Below are 19,478 nucleotides of genomic sequence, written 5' to 3'. Positions count from 1 at the left end.
ATAAAGTTTTAAAGCTCATTTTAATCAGTCGTGTTTGGATTCCGTTTTCTTCGACAATCCTTCGGTGCTAATCGGGCGCGCGGCTAGCACTGGACACTATTCTCGAAGTTTTCCGGAAAGCTCTCGCATTGGACTCTGGGTAATTTGTTAGCAGTCATGTTTCGGCGGGAGATTCATTTGAGTTTGAAATCTTTGGCGGCCTTGTGCAGGATACAAACCAAACGACATCCGAAAAATCTTTCCAAATACCTTCCTAAAACCCAAAAGATGGCTCTAGTGACGATTCCAGGTCTTCAACAACTACACAGGCACCACAGTATAAGCGAATGTCCCGGGCAAATTCAGGTTGGTTCAATATATCGATCGATTTTTTATCACACATCAAAGTATGAAAATGGCGCGATGTTCATAGGAACATGTTTGACTCAAAACCTTCCTTCTAATTAGCTTTCTTCTCTGGTTGTTACAGGTTATATTTGGACCGATGTTCTCTGGTAAAACGTAAGTCTCCAGTGACATTTTTCTCGATATTTCTGGAATATTTTAGTCTTTACTTGCGGGTTAGAATTGGCGCCAAAACATAAAAGCATACTCAATAGAGCTATTTCGATTTTCTTCTAGAATCCTTTTCATCTCTCTTTCGTTGTAACGATGTTCATTTTATCCAGTGTTTATACATTTTCCGCGAGCTAGCTTTAATGAACTAGGTGCTAGGAGTTCTTCTGTATGTTCTGTAAGTTAAATGGGCTGCATGGTCCATTGTTTGAATAAAAAACATGACCTGCACAAAATAAAATCCTCCATCAATCTTTTTCTTTTCAGGCCATCAAAATATAAAATCATTTTATGGATTTATTCATTTTATCAACTTCGTCTCCAGTGGCTGGGTTAATGAAACTGCAGATCCATTTACTATAAATCCTTTAAACACTATTCTAGTCAGTTCCTCAACAGGGTATGAGCTTCAAAACACATTTTAGCTGTCACAATCAGTAAAAAAATAGAAATAATGCCCGAGGCCAAAAAACATTAGCAAGAATTTGTAGCTGTTAAAGACTTGTTCACACCTTGTATGGGGTTTACCATATTTGCTCAAAGAAGTGCCTCCCCCAAATAATTGGCCAAAATTATTAATAAGGGCCTCCACCGAATAAGCGACCCTACCCCTCCCCCATCAGGTTTTATTTACATGAGTAAAATTACTATTATACATGTAATTCTCGGAAAGCACCGGAAATTTATTTTCCATAGGAGGAATGTTCTAGAAGGGAATTTCGAAGTGATTTTATTTTATCACTCGTCTATATAGTTCCTTAACTAAGATCCTGACAATTCTTGGTTGTTTTGTGAACACTGTAAATTTTGCAGGAACAACGAGTCCAACTTCTCTTTTACGTTTTCCAGTAGCTTGTGAGACTTTGAAGAAGAAAGAGTCAAATACAGTATTTGATAGATATAAGTTTATTTTAAAAAGCTACTCAAGTTGTAAGAATGATATACAGATAAAGAAGCTGTTATAGTAGATTTATATTTTTATTTCAAGAACAAAAACCTGCTTTGTTGTTTTGTGTGGATTTGTTCCCTTTAAATAAGCGCCTCTTCCGAGTAAGCATAAAAAAATTTAATAAGCACTGGGGCGCTTATGTCATTGATAAGGTCGTTGTTTTTAGGACTGAGCTGCTTAGAAGAATTAAACGCTACCAAGTAGCCAATCACAAGTGTCTACTGATCAAATACGCCAAAGATATCAGATATGATGAAGAAGGTGTCGCCACACACGACAGGTGAGAAAGGGAGTAGCTTTCTCCTTTTCTTTACATGTTTAATTGTGTTTTCAAGCTCATATTCTATTCTCTGTTTCCCTTAGACAAATTTTAAGGGCCACCCCATGCACTGTCTTAGAGGATTTGAAGAATAAAGCAATAAATCATTCAGTCATAGGCATTGATGAAGGGCAATTTGTAAGTTTATATTGGTAAAACTACTTTGACACTGTCAACTCTTTTCTATTGTCAACATTTCCCTGACAGATAAATGGTGCTCACATGTTGGAGAGTTATATATTAAGTCTGCTACTGTACCTTGACAATAATTGATATTTTTCTGTTTAGTTTCCTGATATAGTTGAATTTTCTGAGGAAATGGCCAGTGAAGGAAAGACAATAATTATAGCTGCTTTGGATGGAACATTTCAACGCAAGGTATGTTGATAAAACAAGTACATTTCATAAATCACTCTACTACTTTACACTCATGCACTTTGCCGACACGCACAAAGCATAATATCTGTTTTGAGCAGGAAATTGGAATGCTTGAATGTATGAAAAAAGGGTAACATGGTCTCTGTTTCTCTTCAGGCTTTTGGTAACATCCTACACCTTGTGCCACTAGCCGAGAGTGTTGTCAAGCTTAGTGCCGTCTGCATGAATTGCTTCAAGGATGCATCGTTTACAAAAAGACTAGGATATGATAAGAGGGTGAGTATTGATAAACAAAAAGGTCATGATACATACAAGAGTCCAGTGGAACTTAAACTTGATGCGACTGGGTGATATTATGGTGATATCTATTTCTTAATAAATCGTTATAAGTCAATGACATGCATCATTCGTTCTTTATGTTGACATCATTTAATTTGTTTTTGCCTATTTTTTGACTGGTTTCAACCTGATATTTTTTATTTCAGTATTGCAGTCGCTTTTTTGTATTTTATTTAACCGCATGGTTCTTAATGTCAAGTTCCGACATTTTGAAATAACATAACTCTTTGATAAAATGAATTTGAATTTTCCATAGACTTTTCTAGGTCTTTTGTACTTGAATGACTAAACTCCTCACCAATTCAAATAATAATAATAAAGATTATAATGTCTGTCATTCCATGATTTAAGGTGGAAGTTATTGGTGGCGCTGATAAGTACATGTCTGTATGTCGCGAATGCTACAATTTAGCCGAAGTGCAAGAACTCCTGTCTAAACACAGTAAATTCCAAACTCATTAACCTCCATTTTATAGTTTAGAAAGCTAGTGTATATATTGTATATGGCAAAGTTTTACTTATATACTTAATGCAGAGTTTCAAAACAATAACAAGTAAAAATGGTACAAACACCCATTTTAAAAAAACATCAAATGGAAATTTTCAAATGGTAGTTCTATGTCCAAATGGTTACAATTTTCTGATTATGTTTCTACCAAATAATGGAATATTGTTTTGGTTAGCAAGATTGCATGCGCTCCAACTTTTAGCAGCAATAATAACAAAAAGCGACAGCCAGAAAGTTTCTCTGTCAGGAAGGACTTATTTTTATTGAATTGTTTTAATTTTTCCATAGCTCTCATTTTTGTGTTTATTTTGCCTTGAATTTATCACTGAAAAGGGCCTGTGATTTCTTAGTGAAGCAAGTTGCCTTTTATTAAAAAAAACCATCATCAATGTATGGTGTTGTCATTGTGGGAGTTTACCAATCACTTTTTATACCTACAAATAATAAGAAATAATAATAAGTAATACTAACACCTTGTACAATAATAGCAATCTAGCATGTGACTCACTCCTAGTGTGACACATGCTACCATGGTTACTAATACAAAGTTTGTAAAGTCTTAGCAAGGTAAAGGCTAATTTAGACAGCATGATTTAGTCTTGTGCACCTGACAGGAACACCTCTACAGTTTGCGTCGTAGAGTGTAAATCAGTCCATGACTCTGCTACATAGCCTCCCTGCCCACATGGGGCATAGGGAAGCACAGTCCCCAAGAGTGGCGCATAGGAGGCTATCTGTTACAATGTTCGGTTACGAAAGTTGTAGTGTGTCATTCAAGGCTAAGACATGTCGTACAAAGTCGCATATGACTAAATCACACTGTCTAAGTCAGCCTTAAGGTCTTGGTAAAGGTAAACAACGTGTCCACGGAATAAGATGTTGTCGTGCCGCAATTTTCACTACTTGTACAAACTATATAAAAGATTGAATTATCAGCTGCAAGTTTTATTTTTGCAATAGCTAATTCCGTGTTTAAGTTTTGAGGCCTCAAACTCAAAAGTACAGAGTTTACTCTAGAGCGTAATGCACCTTCGCGTTATTGTGCATGCACTTGCATCTCAATGACAGATAGATGATGATCTACCAAAGTGTGTGAGGAATTTTTGTTATTTGAAAATATCACGAATCAAAGTTGGAACTCTCATTTCTGGCAAAATTTGGACACAAAAAGTGCTATAAAAGCGATCTTCAGTCGAAAATCGAAAAATTCCTCACACACTTTATGACATGACATAATTATCTATCAGATCCCAAAAATTTAAAGGCGATATCTAAAACCCTTTGTGAGGTTATGCCCGGCAAGCTCGAGTTCTTGCCTCAAAATAATACGCTAGAAAAGTAAAAGATTTGGTGTCAATTCACGGTCAACAGGTCACAGGAAACAGCAAAGGCCCATTTTAGCCGTATTAGAATGCGATTTATTGAAAAAAAATTTTTTGCAAAAAAATAAAGTTTAAGAACTATTGATACAGATTTTGCAAAAACCACAAAAACAAACAGTGGTGTCAAATTTACCTTTACACCAAGACCTTAACACAACAAATAACAGTTTTGATTGACGAGATATATACTATCATTCACACAGGCTACTGTACCTCATTGGTAGCATGTCACACTGTTAAGGGACTGCCTCAGAAGTTTGCTTGTCTTTTGGCTGTACAGCTCTATGCTTTTGGGTGTACAGTACTGTAGATACTGCTCAAGAAAATTATAGTTTTTAAAATTGTTCTCACACTCGCAATAACATAGTATCAAGTTTGGGTACCTTATTTAGACGGCACGATTTAGTCGTATGCGATCAGTCTACGACATGTCTTAGCCCCGAATTACACACCACGACTTTCGTAGTCAAGCATCATAGTGGAGTTCTAGGCTGATTCACATTCTACAACCCGAATTGTAGAATTGTCGCATACAACTAAATCGTACTGTCTAAATCAGCCTTACAGTATGAATGAGTTTGCCAACATTCATTTTGTTTTGTGGTAGGTCAAGCATAAATGATGGTGTGGGCATTTTTTGCACAGGGACTTTTAAGTGTAAATATTTTATGATAGCTTTAAGCAAAATGACGTATAATCAAACTCTTTTGTATATTTTGAATTATTTAAAATAAAACGATTTGTTATGCATATTTGTCATAAAACACCAAGCTTAAGGTGGCTGTGTCTCTAGTTTACTTCCGTTGATTATCCATGGTTTATCTGAATGGGTTCAATCAATCTTTATTGAATTTTAAAAATATATAAAATGAGGGAAAGGGTTTGTCACAACAATGTTTGTTAGTCCTTTTTTGAGTGAAAACACTCCCTTTAATAATTACAGGAAATCTGACATGATTTTCATGATTCACAATGGATGTAAAAAAAAAAAAAATGCTTCAAAATCGTAATCCATGCTCAAAAATCCAGCATACTTTTCAGGCGCTCCCAAAGGTCACTCTTGTGAGTGCCTGCAAAGGATTTTCGAGCATGAATCATAATCTTACCTGTTGCAAAAAGAATTCCCAGAAAATTGTTATTCACTGTACTGTTATTTTTTAGTGTACTACAGAGAAACCTGTAATCTCCACCTCAATTTATTTGAACCATTCTACAGGCTCTCTATGGAAATAATTATAGTGGTACCTTGTGTTCACATATTTTTGGTTTGCAGTGAATCTAATGTAAACCTATTTCAAATAACATGTGTGTAAACAGCAAATGGCGATTGACAAATGGCACTTCTGTGACCCAAAGGACCCATGGATTCCAAAATATTTGTTCCAAATTCAGAAAAGTATTTAAAAACATGACTATTCATTAAATGTAATTAATATATGGTTCTGACATTTATTAAATTTATTTACCACCTTTATTTTTCCAAATACAGAAGCTACCACTCCTAAGTGCCTTTTGGTCATAGAACTGCCATTTGGCAATTGCCATTCGCGCTGATGACTTTTATTGAAAGAGGTGTTTGTTATCTTTGATTGTAACATACATACAGTATGTAGGTCATTGCATACAGATTCTCACAGTGCAGTCTCAGCTGTATCTTTCAAATTGACTCTAAACACACTCTCTTCTCCTGTGATTTTCATTGCCCATTTATGTGAACATTATTTAAATATACTATATCTAAATTTTTTTTTATTTTCAAAGTTATAATTTATAGGATAAAATTGGTTTTGGCCACAACTGCCAGGTTTTTACATAGAGGCCACTTTTTTCTTTAAAGATCCACCAATATTTACTCTAGAGAGTCTGACTCTTAAATGCTACGATTGCATGTTACATAAGTTTTGGAGTCTTGCAAAATAAAAGCAAATATAGAGAGTGGCCTCACCGAGGCCAAGATGCAAGCTTGCAGCTACAAAAAGTAAAATTGCTTCACGAGATCTGTATTCAACCAAATGGGTCTGCTTGAAAGCCAGGGATGCTTGCAAAAACCTTTGATCCTGAAACAACAACGAACCATCAATGACTGGTGAATGTAAACTGCATGGTGCTGTCTGTATGAGTGACAAGTAAAGTTAAACAGCCTGTTGGCCACCATTTTGACATCCTAGCAAAGTGTGAAAAAGCAACCGTTTCCGGCTGAATTGGGAAGCCAATGCTACAGTAGATTTTCGATTGAATTTGGTAAAAAAAGTCTTAAAGTCTTAGTTTTTTATGGTTATGTGCCTTCAAATATTAAACACGAACACGTGCTATAAAAGGGATAGCTCCGCCCCCATTTTGCAAGCTCTTGTCAAGAAGTCGCCATTCAAAGCTAGACTTCATTGAATGAGTACCTCTGAAACTGCCAGAGGAAAATAGCAAAAAGTAAAGCCAAACGACAAACTACGACAACTAGAGTACAATAGATTGTAAAAGAACTATCAGGCATTTCTGGAAAGTGTTTGGAGTCAAATTCTTTACAAAACGAAGAGCAAAAACTGTTACTGAGAAATTAAACAGCGTGCGCTCATTTGAATGGAAAAATAAAATTTAAAAACAGTGGCCACCCTTATTTGAAATGGTGTCATTCAGGTGCCCGCACAAACAAACAACAAATTTTCAAAATTGTTTTTCCTTTTGTTAAAACAAAAGAAAAAAAATAGAATGTGTATTCCACGAAACTTGAGCTCTATTATAGCTTTTTGGCCTCTGTACGGAGCTCTGCACTGATTGAAGTCAAATGACCAATGACAGCTTGCCTAAGGCAAGTTCCTTTTATAGTGCGCGTTCATGTTTAAATGAAAACATCTCACGTATGTGAATTGCGCTTAATGTTGTGATAATAATTTATGCTAGGCATATAATAGGGCATGTACTGCTGTATCGCAGAAACGAGCTGGAAATCAAGCCTAAATTTAAAAAATGCTTAACAATTTAAAGGGAAAGCACTGTGCAACAAATCCTTACCTAGCACACTCTCAGGCACAGCACAGGAACCAGAAATTTTGACCAATTGACAAGAGTCAACCCACTGTGGTGGCTCCCAGTTGTGCCACTAGAAATAGAAGAACAATAAGTCAACCTCAAGGGAGGAAGGGGGGTTCCCAATCATGTAAGTAGAAAAAGAAAAAGCAATGAATGGGGGGGGGGGGGTCTCTCTTATACTGCATTCACACCAGCACTTAAACCAGTTTAAAGGTGATTTAATTAAACTGGTTTAGATCTCAATCTCCCAAAAGTGGACAGAACCAAGAACAAAACTGAATAGACTGTGCTGTACATATTACTAAGTGATCATTTAGCTAGTGAGAGCTCAACACAATGAGAAACTTGGAAACATGGTTTTGGTGTGAATGCAGCATTAGCCATGCCACTGAAACAATAGAGAAGAATTTTAGGCTGAGTTGGGATGTAAATTTTTTTCTTTGTTAAGAGCACAAATTCGAAGTGGGTTAAAAACCGGCTTATAGTATGTAAAAAGGGATAACAGCAGCGTAGCAAGATATTCAACAGGAGGAGGCCCAAAAGGCCCGTCAAGGCATTTACTCCTGTATTTTAGATAATGTCTCATACATTTACTGTATATTTGGCTGCTAGAAGGTGGGGGGCTTGGCTACCTCCCCGGCTACGCCCCTGGATTAGATTGACTACCTATATAGCATCTCACCATCTTGTTCTTGGGAGCTTGCACTGTGACAGGTATTTGAACCAAAATGGGCTCAGCATAAGGGATATCTACATTTGCATCTATGTAATAGCGGCACTGAAAGGACAATGTCAACAACAATTAATAAGCGACTTCCACTACGGAATGATGTGACTATTGGGGTGACAAACTTGTGCCAAAATACACAGACTGTGGCTGTCATGCCAGAGAGTGATGAAAAATAAAATCTTTTTGAAAATGCAACCTGACTAGATTTTCTGGCCGGTTTGTTAGTGCTAAATAAAGTGCTTTTGTTGTGATATTGCAGCCAGAGCAGAGCACACACAAGAGCCAGAGCGCAAACAAGTTTGCCACCAGAAGTACCAATAAAATAACTTTCTATAAAAAGCTTACTTGTATAAGCTGTCCTTTGGTTGTTGGCTGAAATGCCTCATTTGTCTCTTTGTCTTCAAGTTCTAGTGTTACTACACTGAGAAAAAAGTACAAGGCAATTATTACTTGGTTTACAATAGAGGAAAGCTAGGATTCGCTAGCCAAAAATATAGACTTAGAACATGCATGACCCATGGGCACGTCTAGGGACCACACCTTCCTTGTTGACACTGCAGTTAATCTGTGAAAACACATTAACCACAAAGAACTAGCCTGCATAGAAACCTTTCTGTGGGTTTCAGAAGAAAGTTTGACCAAGCAAAGAGGTAAAACTTGATCTGAAAAACAGGATAGTGATTGTGCTCTGTGTGTTAACATAAGGAAAGAGCACATAACCTGAGAAAAGCTACATTGAGAAAATGGAAATTTAAACAAGATAAGAGTACCTCTCTTTTTTATCTTTGGAAATGCAGCCAGGGTTGGTGAGTCTGATGACGTCATTACTGATACAAGGCATGCGGAATGCTGGCATCTTCATTGCTTGGGATTTCTCATCGTGGCTCCCTGATAAAGATTCTTGCTTCGGTTTAAGATTGACCACTCTTACCATCTACAGGAGAACACCAATTCAGCTACAAAAATTACAGGGAGCAGGTGCACATCTAGCATTTGCCAGATGGAGAAAGGATGGTGTTTGCCTGGGGGGTACTCCAATATCAAACAGACGGGGATCATCATCGGGAATTTTTGAAAACAACCTTAAAAGATAATAAAGTGGGCATAGTTTGGCATGAATTTACCCCCTAACAAATACCATGGGTTGTGTGATTTTTCCCTGGTTAGTCATCTAAAAACACCGATTAACACATTTCAATGATCTTATTGCATGAGCTACAAGTTAAATGAGTGATGGCTATATAATAGCACCCTAAAAGATAAAGAAGTAAAAAAAAATCTTGGCATTTTCATTTCCCCCCTAAAAGATACTTAAAGCTCCAAATTTACACCCTAAAAGATAATGACGGTGATCTCTGTCCGATGGATATAGGGACTACCCCCATGGGGGTTTTGCAAAGATCCTTCAATAATCCTTCAATACTCCTGGTTACGAATCTGGGGAGGTATAAAAATACCAGGAATAAAATTTTCCAAAATTCTATACCTCCCTCCTTAAAACAATGAACTTTTTAAAAAAAATTGCAACCAGTCTCAAGTTCATCAATAGCTAAATATTTTATAATATGATATAATGAAAGGAATGAAAAGGTGTTCCAATAATTTTGCTTCACATAGCTGGAAGGCTATCTAGGCAAATTTTGCGACCAAGAAGATGAAAAGGAGAAGAACGAACAACATGGATAAGGTAAAACATTAGTAAGAGACATTACTTTTTCAAAAGTTCTACATAACAGATAGAGCTCTGAGAAGTTTTACATATTACCTTTATTCCAAATGACTCAATATCAATGCTTGAATTATTCTTCACATCAAGGTGAAGCTGTGCTAATTCTCCAGCCACAAAAGCCTTCTTGTCAAGCCTATCAATGAAAGTTTGAACAAAAACAAATTTTCATTGTGGATTAGTCCTTATACACATACCATCATAATGTCTCCTTGTCATGGATCTTTGTGTGATTAAAATGTGATTTAATAAGATTCTCAATTTGACAATTTTTTCAGCCTTCCAATATCATAAAAAATATTCTATATAACATTTTTTTTTTCAATATAACAATACAAGTATATAGTCCCTCGCCATATCAAGAATATAAAAAAAATTCCACCGTACCAGGCACCAAGGAGGACATCACCACGTGGTATACAGCAGCAGAACTTGACTTTCCTGGACATATTGATTTGCTCCTGTTCAACTTGAGTCATTGGAAGGCTCTCACATACTGTAATATATTGGCTTGCCTATCAAAAATACAAGGGTTATACTTTAGAGAGGGTGGGTGCTGGGTGGGTGGTGGGCACAGGGGACACAGCCACGCCCCTTACTGGTCATTTCCTTATTTTATTTAAGAAAACAACTGGAGAGGGAGGCTGCACCTATGTAGGCTAGAGCACTATTCTTAGGCACAGGATTTTTTCAGACTTTTACTGTATTAAAATTCCATATATAAAATCTGGTTGGGAAACAGGTTAAATTTCAAAGATACAATAAAAGAAAAGTCCATATGGTTTTTGTTAAGAATAAATACTAAAGGCCCAAATAGTTGTGTTTGTATACCAGAAGAATAAATACAATACACCAAAAACTGGTATTCCACTGCCAAATTTTAGTTTTTAATAAAATGTCTTTAGGTAAGACTGAAGAAGGTGAATCGTTGCAAGCTTTTTCACATTAGAATAGTTGCAGGAGACGTGTCATGATTATCATTCCCCTAAAAATGTTTTTAGCTCATATTTCCTAAAATAAAATCGCTACATTAAATATCATTCCAGAATATGGTAGTATTTAAGGAAGGGATTCTGTTCTTGTTAAAATCTTATTTTCTGTATTTCTTTCCACACAAAACTGTGCTGTAACCTTAAATCTAAACCCAAACATAACAACACCCTATAGAACAGTTTGTTAGTGCCCATCTAATTCAACATACTTTGAGTACTGCTTCAACCCCAGCCATCTCCACCTCAGCTGTAACACTGTATAAAATTTCTGCCTGCCACTTGTCATTGCTTGCCTGGACGCCCTTGGACTTGAATGAGCCTGAACGAAGATTAACCATGATGATGCTGGCATTCTTACGTTTCTCAGAAATACCAAGTACGATCCATTTCTATTTGCTTATAATGAAGCAACTTATTTACTGAGTAACTTTCAATAGAATATTCTAGATCATAGGATCTACATTGTCATATTGGATAATCACAATAAAAATCAACACAAGGTTGAAGTGGGTATTTTTTACTCGTAGTAAAGTAGTTTAGCCTACATTCCAAGCATTAGCCCTATTCATATGCCCTATTCCCCCCCTAGCGGCCAAAATGCAATCGAAAGGTCAAGGAGCCATGGATTTTTAGTGAGCTACTGAAGTGTACATCTCTTGTTTATTGATTTTTTTTGTAGAAGGAAAAGATTTTTCTCAGAAGTAAGATTCAGCCTTCCTTGATTATATGCAGGGTTTTTTTGGTTATGGAAAGGAGAAAATCCTTACAGTAATTAAATGTATGAAATTACATTAACTGTACCTGGAAGACCGGGCCCAAGTGTGCAGTAAAATGGATAAACATACTTGCCCATTGGGATCCCATCTAAGAAAAAGAAAGGAAAAACAGTTATCTATGATTACTTTTATTATCTATACTATTTAAAGTGCTACATGTGTTCAGCAAATATTAGTGATAGGTTGCTGAGCAGTAGTATGATGTCATTAACCTAAATGGGAAACATAAACAGAGTTGATTCATGTTTTAGCTTTGTATCACTGGAGTCATCCAATTGCAAAATCCTTTCATTGCATTGGAGAGTCTTGCCAGAGAATTCATGCCAGCAAGGCTAGATTAAAATATTCTCAAGGATGTTCAAGAATTTAACTTTGGGGGTTCTGAGGTGAGAGTACAAATAATAATGTAGCTAGATTGCTTAATACAATTTCGTATGCTTGAGTGACTTACAACACAGCAAGACTTGAATTGCTTAAGCTTAATGTATTAAAAAGTTGAATTCATGAAATTAGAAACAACAAAGAGTTTTTTGAAGTATTTAGAACAGTTGGAGAATGTTTTGCACAAGCAAAGTACTTATTTTTTCGGGTTTTCTCTCTTTTATATAATTTGACAAAGTGTTAAATCATACTACTTGGTTTTTAAAGTCAAAACTTGTCTCGGTTTGGGTGCAGTTTTTTTGGCTTGCACAATCCAGGAGTCCAGGATGCATATTAAGCCACGTTTTATCTATGCAATGCAAACCTAGATACACCCTAAATACATACTTTTATGGTTTCCACTATATAATACTATAAAATGCTTATGTTCGACATCTAAAATATAAACAAAACGTTTTAATGCCATAAGTGCTTATTCTGCGTCATCAAAACCCTCACTCATATCTGATTCGCTGTCTTCCTTGCTGTCTTTCTTTTCTCTTTTCTTATGCTGCGCTTTTCTCGCAAGAAAATAGAAAAGCCTTTTGCTTCTTTTACATCATTTATAGCATCAACCATTATCAGGTGGGGTTAGTCGCATCTTATTAGCTGGAGTTAGTCGCATCTTTGAGAAATTGAGTGCTTTATCACTTTTTCTGAATTAATGTTTTCAGCCAATTCCTTTCCCTCCACTTTCTGTCCATGACGACGAAGGCTAGGACAATGTGATCAAAATTTTTTTTTTTTAGACGTGGCGATAAATAATAATTTAATTGCAATGGAATAAGCAAAACATTATAGTCAGAGAATGATAAAAATAAACTAAGGACATTATTAATACGTAGCAAAGGTAGTTAGTGGAGTTTACAGTGCAAACGTCCACGTCCTTAATTGACCCTGAAACTTGGAGTTTTCATTTTGTGGTTTTACGGAAAACGGCTGAAATGTATCAGAATGGACCACATTCCCATTCGAATTCTGAATCAAATCTCATTGTTTTCTGCTGTTGGCATCCGTGTTGCCGTCATCGTTAAGGTCCCTATCTCTGTTCCTTCCGTTGCTTTCTTTGGTTTTTGGGAGGGGGGGGCAGCAAACATATGGAGAAAGAGTAAGGGGGGGGGCATGTTAAATTTTGTTCCTCCTGAAAGGGGGTCACCTAATTTTATCCCTTACTTTTATCAAAATCCTCAGTCCCCTGTCTGGATAATAAATAACCTTGGGATAAAAAAAAAAGTAGAGTCTATTTTGTAAATTGGGACTTCATTTGATGAGTATTAATTAGTGTCCTTGGGCTTAGTCCTGCTGTCAACATTTTTTTTATAGTTTTTGAATATGGAAAGTTTATTTTTTAGCACTTTGTTCATTGTCACATGGTGAATGTTTGATATAAACATTATCAGTCAAGTCCTCCGCACCAGCCACACCCTGAAAATTGGTATTAACACATCATAAGCCTGCAAATAAGGTTTAGTTTCTTTTATACCTCCATAATCTATCAATCTGCTTTCCGCCTTGAATATTTCATCTTTATACCGCTTGGTTCTGATCTGTTCAACTCTTTTTCCATCTTCATTTGTCGTCAGTTCCCGATACTCCCATTCACCTGATCAAGAAAAACAGAACGCATAATGAGGATAAAAAAATATTAACATGATTAAAAAAATTAAATAAAATGTTGAGTATTTTTTGCACAAATTAACTTTGTGATGATAGATCAAATGTGAGTTACATTTCACTGATTTTCCTTTGTCAAAGTGTAGCTACAGACTGCTTAGCCTGTTTGCAGGCGTTTACCCGGTGTTTTTTTTTGCTATGTTTTCTCGTTTTTTTCGCTATGCGCCGAGTCGTGGCCGCCATCTTGTTTTGTTCTGGCCATGCGAAAGCTGGAACGAGTGCAAAGGTCTGTCATTCATGCCAAGCTTGGTGACCACGCCTTAACGCATAGCGAAAAAAACACCGGGTTACAGACTGCTACATGCAGTTTACAATCATAAGTGCCAGTTTTATAGACTGTGCACACTGCCACTGAAATTGGTACCATGAGCCAGTGTCTAAAGTGGTTCTTTTACCCCCCCCCCCCCCTCCTAAATACAGTTTAAGGAAGTGTAAAGACAGGGTCTCTGGCTTATAGCGGTTTAAGATCACACACGGCCTTCGTCGTAAAAAAAATCACAGCACTATTTGACTTTTGCTGTAGCGCGCTGTCAATCAATATGATCTTGACCAATCACAGTCCAAAGCAAGGCCTTTCTGATAGCCTGGCGAGTACAAGTTTCAGCTGGTGCATATTCTGCTTGGCGACATATTGCTTGGAGATATCGCTGAGTTTATTACTCCTGTCACATGAAAACTGCTCACAACTACCCTGGAATGTTTTGATAATTAGATTTGTATATTTTCGTTCCTTGTAAGATTCTTTCATCGATGCCATGCGAATGTAAAACAATAACATCCTTATCCAAGAAGACAAGCAAGTTTTTTACACCTCAAAATCACAAAATTAACCTGTGCTGGGTTGAGTCATGACCCTCTTTTGCTTATGAAACCAAGCCCATACAACTGAGCTATAATGCCACTCTCTAAAGTAAGTGCTTGTTTGTAGCGTGTGATTTGCTACTTTCCTGAAATTCCACCTAATTCGGCAAACAGAGGATATCCTCATCTTCAGAACTGCCTCATCATGAAAACGACAATGTCCTAATAAATTACCCTGAATCTTTGGTGTTGAAAAAAACGCTTGTTTCCCTTCAATATCTGATAAAATATGGCATGCAAAGTGGGGAAAAAAGGGGCAGTGCTGAAGATGAGGATGTCTAGTACCTGTGTGCTGAATTTGGTAGAATTTTCTCTAAGATTATGTGACACCTACATTTTTCATGACCTTCAAGCTTCAACTTGACACTTTGACAAGGCTCTGTACTGCATATCCACAGATAGATAGCACTAAAACAGCAACACAAGTTGCAAGTTATTGCTCTGAAAATGACATCCACTATTTGAGGCTCTATGAGCAAAATCGTCAATGATGCCATGTCACATGCAGTCAGCTAATCAGATTTTGAGCAAACTAAGCCTATCATAGAATTCCAGGGTTTACGTTTAGAATAGAAGATTTAGCAGGCTTTGTATCAGCATGCAGTAGTGGATCTAGGGGGAGGGTTTAGGGGGTTTAACCCCCCCATTTGGGCTGCCAGAAAGCCATATCTAGCAAAAAAGCACCCCCTCCCCCCTTTGTTTCTGAGCCAAACCCCCCCTTCAGCGAAAAGCTAGATCCACCCCTGGCATGCTTTAGTTTGCCGTAAATCTGGTTACAATAAATAAAGAGATTAAGGGGGGGACAGAGTTGCAACATTGTCCAGAGTATTAAGCAATCGCAAAAACAACACCGGATAAAGAAAGAGTGATGACTGTCAAGAAGGTCTAAACCACACATTCTTATCTTATTACTACAGATACAAAATAAATACTGCTAACCCATACCCACAGAATCTGAATGTATTTTCATCCGAGTCAATTTATGCCTAATCTCATAATATTTATTCATTCATTCGCAGAATGATTCGCACAGTGGATCATCCAGTCAAATCACAAATTAAAGTTGTTGTAAACTTTGTTATTGCCAGTAGACAAGCTCACCCATAAATCTTTTCCCCTCCAATGTATTCGCCTTTGTTTGTGCGGATGGCAATCCGGTTTACGACCATGGTTTAGCGAGATCAATATGCAAAAAGCACATCATTCGCCTCCCCCTTGTTAACTTTCCGACTTCTAATAGAGAAGCTAGAGTAAGCTAGTTCCACGAAAGTGCAACAAGCCGACGTTAGGAGAACTGGGGGTTACTCTACTAACAAAAATTAGTTTGTCCACTATCACCTCACAATGGTATATTACTCACAATATACCGACTTTTAGCGAATATTGACGGCTTATCTTAGTATTTGTTAGATTTGATAAAGCTCTACAACATAACTTCAAAATTTATCAATCCGATAATAATAATTGATGTGTAATCATTTTCTCCTTACATATTTCGTGGAAACGTGTAGGAATGTTTTAGCGGGATGGCCTGGCGCGAGCTGAAGAAACATGGCGGCCAGCATGGCGCAAATGTGTTCTAGAAGAATTTTGCAAAATTCACATTGTCGTGGCTATTTTAAAGGAGAGGTAATTTGCTTGGGAAGCTTTTGCAGTCAGGAGAACTCACTGTTAATGGTTATTCGTCGTGTAATAACTACATCCAAGATAAAATTTGGATCAAATTTAAATTTTAACAAGCGAAAATTCCATTCAAACTGGACAAGTACTGTCGCTCCCGACACAAAGTTACTAAAAGTTGCAATCATTGGTGAACCAAATAGTGGGAAATCAACGCTGATAAATCAATTGGTTGGAGAAAAAATTGTGGCTGTCACGGAGAAACCTCACACAACAAGACAAGTTTCAAGGGGGGTGTTTACTTCAGGGGGGACACAAATAATATTGCTTGATACACCTGGATTAGTAACACAGTCTGAAGGAAAACGGTTAAAGATGACCAGAGAACACATAAAAGCACCCGGTGATGCCTTAGATGATGCAGACATTATTGGGGTAATTTGTGATGCATCAAATAAAAGAACAAGAGACCGAATTCACCAACAGGTTCTGCAAGCATTGGAACAGCATGTGAATATACCTTCATTTTTGATATTGAATAAGATAGACAAATTACGACATAAAGTGGACCTGCTTGTGCTCGCCGCAGAGTTATCCAAGGACCGGGGAAGAGATGAATGGGGTTATACGGAAACAGGGGGGTGGAGTGAGTTTGATAATATCTTTATGGTATCGGCAAGGCTAGGCAATGGAGTACAAGACTTGAGGGAGTATTTAGTGCTTAGAGCCACACCCTCTGACTGGTTGTACCCCCCTGACTGTGTTACTGACATGGGACTGGAGAGCAGGGTGGCAGAGGTGTTCCGTGAAAAGATGCTAGAGCTGTATGAACATGAGATTCCATGGCAGGTCAAACAGGTTTGTTGGGAAGAAATTACTAATATGATTAGTAAAAAACAACAAAAATAAAAACAACAGTGGTAACTCTATTAGACTGGTTTTCATAAATATGTGGAACAAACTTTAGCTTATTTTAGCACTAAAACACTCTAATATTTTTGCTTTTTACTGTGTTGGCTTAACTACTGAACTTGGACTTCTACAGTTTGTTTCACAGTTTTATGAAAACCACTCTTACTATATACATGAAAATATTGAACACTGTAACATAATTTCCTTGGGTGACCAGTTATTGGGTTTTTGACCGTCATCCTGGGGACTGTCCCCTCATCATTTAGCGTGATAATTGTGTTATTTCTTGACAAGCTAAAAGCTGAGTGCCATGGTATGTATAGTATATGTATAATTATGTATATTATAGTAAATGTATATGTATGGTATATGTAAAGCTTATAGTTGTTCCAAACATACCCTTAAATACTAAAAAAATAACCTTTTGTGTTAAGACAAAAAGGTTGTTTGGGTAGATCCCTCTATTTGCTCAAGGGGGGCGGATGGGACTTTAAGACAATGGGGAAGGGGATGTAATTTGCTTTTGTTATATTCATATCTGACTCACAATGAGAAAGAGAAGGTATAAGTATACATAGTTATTGTATTATTTTATCCCCTCCATGGCCCTCTAGCCTTTCCATTCTCTGGGCTGTTTGTTATAATTAAACGCAGCACAAGAGATGGATGGCAGCCCAAAAGAGGCATTAAATACCCTAAAACAGACCCCAGATCTCAGGGGAGGATCCAGGATTTTAAAATGGGTGGTGGATAATGGCAAGATAGACTGCAACAACTAATCAAGTGGTTCTTGGTAGGTCACATAGATCTAACAATACTTCACTCTGGATTGGATTTGTCGTAGCAAAGTCAAGTAGGTGAAGGCACATGGACAGTACCTACCATCTCTCAGAAATTTAACTTCTTCAAACAAAGTGACTATTTTATTTATATATTTTTACTCAGAAAGTGGGTGGATATTCACCTGATCCACCCCCTGTACCCGCCCCTGGATCTGCTACTGGAATGTTGAGTGTTTGTTGGCCCCACATAACCAACCACTATTCTCACCATGGTCATTAAATCTTTTTACACAGGTTCCTGTGTTATGTGAGTTGAGGGAAGGAAACAAGTTGAGAATTCATCAGAAACTTTACTGCCGCAAGAAAAGTCAGAGAAAGTGTGTCCTTGAGAAAGTTGAAACACTGGAGACACTTGTGAAGAAAGAACTACAGGAAATGTTTAACTGTGAGCTAGATCTTAGTCTAGATGTTGGTTTATCTGAGAAGATTGGTTTTAAAACTCCCCTTCCAAGTTACTGAAATAAGATAAAAGTCTGAGATAACTGAAAAAAAAAAAATGAAAACAAAAAACAATATAATTTACATTTAATCAAAACAAAAAAATAATAAGGTCTACAATTATTATATACACATCAGTACAAACTGCAAATATTGGCGCTTGGAAAATGACAGTTCTATAGATCCCCAATATATTTTGTTCTAAATTAAAAAAAGGCAAACTAAAAAATTTGCTTGGTAAAGTTGTTGTCGTCTACTTAACTACCTTAAGACTAGCATTGCCTCTAAGATGGTGTGAATAAGTTGCTTGATCACATCCGCCGAGTGTCCAGAGAGGGGGGTTCCCAGGGTTCACGTGATGAGATGACTGATTCTGGTTCACCCCTTTTTCATTGTTGTTAATTTTATGTGTGTATTTAGATAGAAAAAGTTCCTTGATGGATCTATGGACCTATTTTAAGAGCTTAAGATAGTCATTGAATTACTGTTCCAAATGCCAACCACACGTACCCTAAGCTCACTGTGTGTATGAATAAATTATAGTGGTTCACGTTTACAGTAAACATATGGGATTGAAATAAGCTGAATTACGTTATTTTGTTTTTCCTTCTACAAGGGGAAACAGAACAACGTAACTCTCGAAATGCAAGCCCAAATGGCTTCAAACTTCACCCAGACCAGATTTAAGACTCCACTGTCAGGTCAGAATATTTTTTAGAGTTTTACGATTTTATTTCGTAGTAAAGTGAACGGCTTATTTCAATCCCATATGTTTACTGGAGACCATGACACACACAACAACGTAACCTGATCGACTATAATTTATGCATACACACAGTAAGCTTGGGTTACCTGTGCCCCACCCTGCGTTTTTCTCTAGATTCACCCCTAGGTATGACTAGGTAATTTGCTTTCCTACGAGCATAAATCATAGATGTTACCACTTCCTTGCAAAACAAATCCTCATGTTTCCTGAGTAAGCAGCTATGGGTCAGCCAATAAATCATGTCACAATTTAGTATTTTTCTTATCG

General features: G+C 37.0%; 3 protein-coding genes across 5 annotated transcripts; 2 read left to right on the top strand and 1 right to left on the bottom strand.

Moving 5' to 3' along the window:
• The first annotated feature begins 141 nt into the window (after window positions 1-141).
• Window positions 142-5,180, top strand: LOC5511757 (thymidine kinase, cytosolic). Its single transcript, XM_032381084.2, has 7 exons — window positions 142-345; window positions 470-501; window positions 1,671-1,784; window positions 1,868-1,961; window positions 2,112-2,201; window positions 2,358-2,477; window positions 2,892-5,180. The coding sequence occupies exons 1-7, from the start codon at window positions 157-159 to the stop codon at window positions 3,000-3,002; spliced, it is 750 nt and encodes a 249-aa protein (XP_032236975.2). The 5' UTR covers window positions 142-156; the 3' UTR covers window positions 3,003-5,180.
• A 430-nt stretch (window positions 5,181-5,610) lies between these two features.
• LOC5511726 (arrestin domain-containing protein A) lies at window positions 5,611-15,922 on the bottom strand. 2 transcript variants are annotated; one of them, XM_001632044.3, is made up of 12 exons: window positions 15,735-15,922; window positions 14,968-15,041; window positions 13,582-13,701; window positions 11,704-11,766; window positions 11,112-11,221; window positions 10,298-10,425; window positions 9,950-10,046; window positions 8,955-9,118; window positions 8,530-8,605; window positions 8,137-8,232; window positions 7,437-7,524; window positions 5,611-6,487 (listed from the first exon to the last, which is right to left on the bottom strand). In XM_001632044.3, the coding sequence occupies exons 1-12, from the start codon at window positions 15,800-15,802 to the stop codon at window positions 6,435-6,437; spliced, it is 1,137 nt and encodes a 378-aa protein (XP_001632094.2). In that variant the 5' UTR covers window positions 15,803-15,922; the 3' UTR covers window positions 5,611-6,434. The 2 variants fall into 2 exon arrangements, with proteins under 2 accessions (XP_001632094.2, XP_048575980.1); XM_048720023.1 differs by lacking the exon at window positions 14,968-15,041 and having other exon boundaries at window positions 15,735-15,889.
• A 230-nt stretch (window positions 15,923-16,152) lies between these two features.
• On the top strand, window positions 16,153-18,674 carry LOC5511725 (GTPase Era, mitochondrial). Of its 2 annotated transcripts, XM_048720022.1 has the most exons (3): window positions 16,153-17,111; window positions 17,963-18,018; window positions 18,242-18,362. In XM_048720022.1, the coding sequence occupies exons 1-2, from the start codon at window positions 16,185-16,187 to the stop codon at window positions 17,969-17,971; spliced, it is 936 nt and encodes a 311-aa protein (XP_048575979.1). In that variant the 5' UTR covers window positions 16,153-16,184; the 3' UTR covers window positions 17,972-18,018; window positions 18,242-18,362. The 2 variants fall into 2 exon arrangements, with proteins under 2 accessions (XP_048575979.1, XP_001632135.2); XM_001632085.3 differs by lacking the exon at window positions 17,963-18,018 and having other exon boundaries at window positions 16,155-17,111; window positions 18,242-18,674.
• Window positions 18,675-19,478: the final 804 nt, after the last annotated feature.

Source organism: Nematostella vectensis, chromosome 12, assembly GCF_932526225.1.
Source record: "Nematostella vectensis chromosome 12, jaNemVect1.1, whole genome shotgun sequence".
Lineage (NCBI taxonomy): Eukaryota > Metazoa > Cnidaria > Anthozoa > Actiniaria > Edwardsiidae > Nematostella > Nematostella vectensis.
This window is presented reverse-complemented; position numbering and strand designations above follow the sequence as displayed.

What these genes read in the sequence shown, in the direction of transcription:
- LOC5511757 (XM_032381084.2), top strand. Translation starts at nt 157, where the DNA reads ATGTTTCGGCGGGAGATTCATTTGAGTTTGAAATCTTTGGCGGCCTTG. An exon ending in AATGTCCCGGGCAAATTCAG is followed by an intron (nt 346 to 469) that starts GTTGGTTCAATA and finishes TGGTTGTTACAG; the next exon opens with GTTATATTTGGACCGATGTT. An exon ending in GACTAGGATATGATAAGAGG is followed by an intron (nt 2,478 to 2,891) that starts GTGAGTATTGAT and finishes CCATGATTTAAG; the next exon opens with GTGGAAGTTATTGGTGGCGC.
- LOC5511726 (XM_001632044.3), bottom strand. Translation starts at nt 15,802, where the DNA reads ATGGTCGTAAACCGGATTGCCATCCGCACAAACAAAGGCGAATACATT. An exon ending in CAGATTGATAGATTATGGAG is followed by an intron (nt 11,767 to 13,581) that starts GTATAAAAGAAA and finishes TCTTTTTCTTAG; the next exon opens with ATGGGATCCCAATGGGCAAG. An exon ending in AAGCTCCCAAGAACAAGATG is followed by an intron (nt 7,525 to 8,136) that starts GTGAGATGCTAT and finishes TTCTATTTCTAG; the next exon opens with TGGCACAACTGGGAGCCACC.
- LOC5511725 (XM_001632085.3), top strand. Translation starts at nt 16,185, where the DNA reads ATGGCGGCCAGCATGGCGCAAATGTGTTCTAGAAGAATTTTGCAAAAT. An exon ending in TTCCATGGCAGGTCAAACAG is followed by an intron (nt 17,112 to 18,241) that starts GTTTGTTGGGAA and finishes CTTTTTACACAG; the next exon opens with GTTCCTGTGTTATGTGAGTT.